This window comes from Solanum tuberosum, unplaced genomic scaffold, assembly GCF_000226075.1.
Source record: "Solanum tuberosum cultivar DM 1-3 516 R44 unplaced genomic scaffold, SolTub_3.0 scf00331, whole genome shotgun sequence".
Lineage (NCBI taxonomy): Eukaryota > Viridiplantae > Streptophyta > Magnoliopsida > Solanales > Solanaceae > Solanum > Solanum tuberosum.
This window is the reverse complement of record NW_006239253.1, coordinates 460,660-467,059: the sequence shown is the minus strand read 5'-3', so window position 1 is coordinate 467,059 and position 6,400 is coordinate 460,660. Positions and strand designations below refer to the sequence as shown.

Sequence of the window (6,400 nt, the reverse complement as noted above, 5' to 3'; positions counted from 1 at the left end):
AAATTATATCAAAGTAAATATTTTTATGTATAAAATAAAATTTTAAAATTATATATATAAATTCGGGTTGGTTTGGTCTCGGGTTGTTTTTTTTTAGTTAAAATCAAACCAACCCAAATATAGTTGGGTTTTTTTTACAAAACCAAACCAAGTCAAACCAAACCACTAGTCAGATTTTTTTTCCGGATTGACTCAATTTGCGGTTTGATTCGATTTTCGGTTCGATTTTGTACACCCCTATATTATCTACTTTTTTGAGTCATTAATGTATAAATAGCGGCAATTTCATTCAAAAAGAGATAAAGAAAAACATAATTAACATTAAAAACTCTACAATGTGAGAGAGATTGATAAAATAAAATAGAATATACATTTATAAATCACCTATCGTTAGTTGGATCTTGACTTGGTAGAGAGAATACTTTTATAATATTAATTTTTTTTTTAAAAATACAAGAGAACTTGATTTTCACGTAGGGAATATGATTTTCACCTGTTATGAATATGTATGTTAAATATAGATTTAAGATTTAAATTTTATCATTGAATTCATTATATTTTAAAACTTATGAATTAATTATAATTTTAGTAAATTTTTACATATAAATTTATAGATACTCCACATTTAAAATATTGAATTTAAATGACCATCTCCATGTATTGTTTCCTCTAGGTTTTTGGGAATCTACCTATTATAAATTCGAATCAATCAAATCGAAAATATTAGAATAATAACAACAACGACAACAATAATAATAATAACAATAATACTAATAATAATGATAATTACAATATTATTATTTTCATCCTTCATCTACATTTGTGTCCATTATTAAAATAAAATAGTAGTACTAGGAAGGTGGAATCGAACAGATTCCTAGGGAATATGCACCTTGAAGTTCGGTTAGCTTTGTCAAACATTTAAGCAAGACTCTTTCATTAAATGCTAATTCTTTAATTAATATTCCCTCTGTCCTTAATTATTTGTCCTTTTTTTAAATTGTTCATAATTATTTGTTCATTTTGATAAATCAAGAAAAAAACAATTTTTTTACCTATTATATCCTCAATTAATTATTTTGAAAAAGGCAGAACTTTTTGAAAATCTTAAATATTTAGTTCATCCACTTCATAATTAATAGGGGTAAAATGGTAAACTCACTATGTCGATAATTATTTTCTTATTAGGTGTGTCAATTCAAAAGTGGACAAGTAATTAAGGACAAAGGGAGTTTTTTCTAGGCATTTTAATAAGATTATTTTAGTCTAACTTATGAAGAGAGATAAGGGTAAATTAGTATTCCTCTGTTCCATATTAGTTGATCACTTTTTTTTTTTACAAATATATTAAGAAATCATAAATAAAAGGATAGTTTTACCAATTCATCCTTAAGAACTTCTTTGGAACTTTACAAACAACGGACAAGTGTGAACACTTTCAAAAAAATTAATTGCACGGGTAATATGAAAAAAAAATCAATTAATATTTTCTTAATTTAGTAAGGTGATCAACTAATATGAGACACAACCAGTAAACAAACACTACTTATTTATGAATTTTTAAAAACCATACCAAAGAGAGACATGATTTGTAATATAGAACAGAGGAAATACATACATTATGGATAAATATGTTATTGGTGTGATATTTAAAATTCACAAATATATAATGCATCTCAAATTCTTTGGCTCAATTTTTTTATTTGTATTAAAAAAAAAAAAACTACTTAATATATATAAATAATTTATTCAAAATTCTTAGATTACGTTTTGTAAAATTCAGAAACCATAAACTTAAATTCGCTCTTTAATTAGATCCATTTGGTGATCATAAGATTACAAATGAAAATTAAAAAGCATATTTATATCATAATATAATATGAAAGGGGTATATTTTAATTGAAAGAGTATATTTGAACCATCACTTATACTCATAAAGAGTACATTTAGATTAAAAATATAACAAGAGATATAAGTTTAAATTATTTTCAATAATACAAGAATATATTTGACTTTTTTATAAATTAATTAAGTTAGGCGCAAACTGACGGAGACATATATTTTAAAAAAATGATGTCAACGATCTACTCCCGATATGCAGCCAATCGAAGCTAACATAAAATAGTGCTAATCATGAAGTCATTATGTTGAATCGAAAATGCATATATAATATAAAGTTTTCGTCGTATTTCGAAATTTGTTGACACGCTTTGATTTTATTTATATATTTCACTTAACAACTCCACCATAACAGCAGAAAACCAGTGAGGTAAGTTCATACGCTCTCTATTTCCAAAGGTTATTTTTATTTTAGATTACTCAACTTTATAAGATATTGGTTTTTTTTTTTTTATATACTTTTTACATGGATATATGCTTGGTTTTGACATTTTGTGATTTCATCTTTCTTGGGTCCCTACATCCCCATGATTTAGCCTGAGTGGGTCTAAATGGGTGTTTGTTTCTGTGTTACTCTACGAAAAATGATCTTTAACGGCAAATAAATTAATAGCTATAGCTTAATTGCTGCTAAATATGTATTGTTAGAGACTCTTTGTTAATGTCCCTAAAGCGTATAGTGATATTGAATTCAATAACAATTAACTAATGCTAAGATATTAGCAATTTTTGTTATATTGTGTATATATATTTCAATTTTTCATATGTTGTATAGCCTATAGGGTATTTGGTTCAATTGTAGAGATGAATTTACTCTAGATCCGTCTCTGTTAACTTAGAATGTTCATTTATAAAGAAAATGATTTTCTTGGTGAAAAGCATTTCCTTCATATATACTCCCTCCGTTTCAAAAGGAGTGATCTGGTTTGACTTGGCATGGAGTTTTAGAAAATAACGAAGACCTTTGAATCTTGTGGTCCTAAATTAAAGTTATGTCAAATGTACTAAATTGCCCTTCAATTTTGTGACTTTAAACATGCCACGTGGAAAGCTTAAAATTAAAATGTTACCAAAAAAAAGAAAGAGGTCATTCTTTTTTAAACAGACTAAAAAAGGAAAGGAAGTTATTCTTTTTGAAACGGAGGGAGTATATGCCAAATACATCCCTATAACAATTGCTTTTCAAGAAGCAATGCTTTACTATAATTCTTCATGTTGGATGTGTGGCAGGTGTTGAACAGATATATATTTCTGTATCTTTTAAGTCCTCTGCAGGACAATGCTTGCTTTAACGGGCTGTTTTCGTTCCATGAGATCTCGACATCCACCTGGATTCGAGAACCATGATCTACTAGCTTCTGAGACTTCATGTGAGTTAAAGGATGCCTCTTTACCTTGAACTTATTATGGTAAATTGTAGTAAGTAGAATTCTTTAAAATGTTTCACCAGTAGTGTTTGTTGGACATATACTGATCAGTGTTTCATCTGCTGTTAATGATTTTGTATCATATTTGCATCGCCTTCAGTAGAGCATTGTCTCGCTTATCCTTCTATACTGGTAGTCGTAGTATTACTCAATGTTGTTTCTTGTCCTTTGAGTTTGGTGTATTACTATTTGATGTTTCTTGTACTTCGATTATCATATTATTTTGTTGTAATTACTGTGTACGGAATGTTTTGTTGTCATGTTTTCTATAGTGTTTTTGCCATGCTTCTTCACTTTCGTTATGTTTTTCTGTACTGTCTTTTTTCTTGAGTTGAGAGTCTATCGAAAACAACCACTTGATTATCTTCAAGCATAGTAGTGTGTGTGTGTCCATGACTTTTTTTTGTTTGTTAAGCTGTGTAATTAAGCATCTTAGAGTGCTCTGATCTTCTGTTGCAGTTTCTGTTAATGAAGTGGATGCATTGTATGTTCTGTATGGAAAACTTAGCAGCTCCATAATTGATGATGGTCTTATTCATAAGGTAATTTTCATCATAAAAAGTTCAATCATTAGGCGTAAATTCATAGGATGTCACTGGTTCAAGCTGTGGAAATAGTCTCTGCAAGATAAGGCTGCGTACAATAGACTTTTGTGAGATTGATTTAATTCTATTTCTTCTACGCAGGAAGAGTTTCTCCTTGCACTCTTCAACTGTAGCCTTAAGCAAAATCTTTTCGCACAGAGAGTACGTGTTTCATCTCTCTGACATAATTCATTTAACATTTGTGTGCCAAATTGACTATCTGGAAAAAACATTTTTGTAACGAACAACTTGCAACATCAACATGCATTCTTAAAACTGTGAAAAGTTCTTTATTTCATGTTAGCATCTTGATCTTTGTCGTTCTCCAAACATGAATCTATTCCTTCTTGTCGCGTTATTGCAGTTGTTTGATTTGTTTGATATTAAGCATAACGGAGTTATTGAGTTTGGAGAATTTGTTCGGTCATTAAGCATATTCCATCCAAGGACTCCTCAAGCAGACAAAATTGAATGTAAGAAATATGTTTGAGATTTCTCTTATATGCCATATTTTCTTGTACTTCAACATGTTAAGGCATTTTAGTATATATAGCTGATACTAACTTCAGGCATGATTTTGTTTCAGTTGCATTTAAGTTGTATGACTTGAGGCAAACTGGATTCATAGAACGCGATGAGGTGAGTAACCTCTACAGAAATATGTTAGTACGTATTCAAGTGTTGTCTAGTTTCCCCCATTCTTCAATTTTTTTACCTGTTGTTTCCTTTGTCTCAGTTACGCCTTGTTTGTTGTTGTTACTGTTCTTCTCCTTTTACTGTTAGCATGACTTCTTCATTACTGCATTTCATTTCCATATATACTCAAGTTTGATATGTTTTACTTGAGCCGAGAGTCTATCAGATTCAACCTCTCTACCTTCACAAGGTAAGGGTAAGGCTGTGTACACACCACACAGCCTGCCTAGACCCCACCTGTAGGATCACACTGGGTTTGTTGTTGTTTTTAACTCAGAAATCCTCGAGGGCTAGTGGTGCACAACACTCTTGACACAAAGTGTTGAACACAGTCATTGTTATACTTATGTATTATATTGTTGAATAACTATCACTACTGTTGAACTTGTAGTTGAAGGAAATGGTATTTGCTATACTGAAGGAATCAGATTTGATACTTCCAGATGACGCTATCGAAGCAATTGTTGATAAGGTGCAGAAGAGTGATCACTTTACTCCCTTGTTAGTCATGTATCCTGTATAGTTTCGATATGATCTGATGTCGATGATATAATGAACAGACATTCGTAGAGGCTGACACGAAAGGAGATGGACGGATCGATCCAGAAGAGTGGAAGGAATTGGTCACAAGATACCCTTCTATCATCAAGAACATGACTCTACCATTCCTGAAGTGAGTTGGAAATTCTGTTTATCTGATATTGAAGACATAATGGTCGAAAACACACCTCAACTATCGTTTCTTCGCGAGTTTCACTCTTTTTTTTCTACCTAAATTATCATCATCTATGTATTAAAATACACCTCGAAGCTGATTAGACCAACTACTATCATTAATAGTTGGTCTAATCAGCTTCGAGATGTGTTTTAATACACAGAGTAATAAGTCCAAGTAGTAAAGAGAACAACTGATAGTTGGAATGTGAAACTCGCGATAATTTAGTTGTTTTTTTTTTTTACCATTATTAACTCAATATTGAAACATGATTCCTTCATTTTATAACTAGAAATTGTTGATGGCATTTCAGGGAAATAACTCAAATGTTTCCAAGCTTTGTGTTGACAACTGAAGCTCAAGATTCACAACTAGTGTTTGAGTAACTGATCAACAAGTTTTATTATTATTATTATTAATATGTTGTCTAATTCGAAAGAAAAAATGGTCCTTAATGTATAATATTATACAATAGTATACACAATTATAATATTGTATACTAGGTGTGCAAAATATAGCCCAAAACTAGGGGTGTTCACGGGTTGGTTTGGATCGGTTATTGGTCAAAACCAAAACCAAACCAACTTAATCGGTTTTAAAATTATCAAAACCAAACCAAACCAAATATAATATACATTTATCGGTTTGGTGATTATCGGTTTCGGTTTGGTTTGGTTTGGTTATTCGGTTATTAATCATACACAAAAATAAAAGAAACAATTCATTTAAAATGTGAAAAAAGTGACAACAATCCATTCAAAACGAAAAATAGTTAGAATGACTTAAATTACTAAACTTTCAATCACTAAATTTACTATCAATAAAGCTTTAAAATTCACTATATTGGCCTAGAAGGAAGAGACAATAACATTTTCAGCCCCACAAAGAATTGTCATAGACACTCATATACATGAAATCAATAAGATAAATGTTTCATCTTGGGCATTTTTGCTTTCAATAAGTAAATTATAAAGAAATTTTAATGAAAATATGTATAAGATCTTTAAAATTGTTTATAAAAACAATATATTAAGTATGTATATTAATAAAATATATGTATATAATTCATCGGTTCGGTT

The 6,400-nt window shown here is 30.0% G+C and overlaps 1 protein-coding gene across 1 annotated transcript; it reads left to right on the top strand.

Annotated features, from left to right (window-relative positions):
• The first annotated feature begins 2,204 nt into the window (after positions 1-2,204).
• Positions 2,205-5,858, top strand: LOC102580809 (calcineurin B-like protein 4). Its single transcript, XM_006360655.2, has 9 exons — positions 2,205-2,269; positions 3,130-3,269; positions 3,786-3,868; positions 4,013-4,072; positions 4,275-4,383; positions 4,497-4,549; positions 4,998-5,078; positions 5,167-5,279; positions 5,635-5,858. The coding sequence occupies exons 2-9, from the start codon at positions 3,179-3,181 to the stop codon at positions 5,705-5,707; spliced, it is 663 nt and encodes a 220-aa protein (XP_006360717.1). The 5' UTR covers positions 2,205-2,269; positions 3,130-3,178; the 3' UTR covers positions 5,708-5,858.
• The last annotated feature ends 542 nt before the right edge of the window (positions 5,859-6,400 follow it).

Bases quoted from the DNA above. Each gene is read 5' to 3' on its own strand.
- LOC102580809 (XM_006360655.2), top strand. From the start codon at position 3,179: ATGCTTGCTTTAACGGGCTGTTTTCGTTCCATGAGATCTCGACATCCA. The intron at 3,270-3,785 runs GTGAGTTAAAGG...CTTCTGTTGCAG, and splicing joins ACTAGCTTCTGAGACTTCAT to TTTCTGTTAATGAAGTGGAT. The intron at 4,073-4,274 runs GTACGTGTTTCA...GCGTTATTGCAG, and splicing joins AAAATCTTTTCGCACAGAGA to TTGTTTGATTTGTTTGATAT.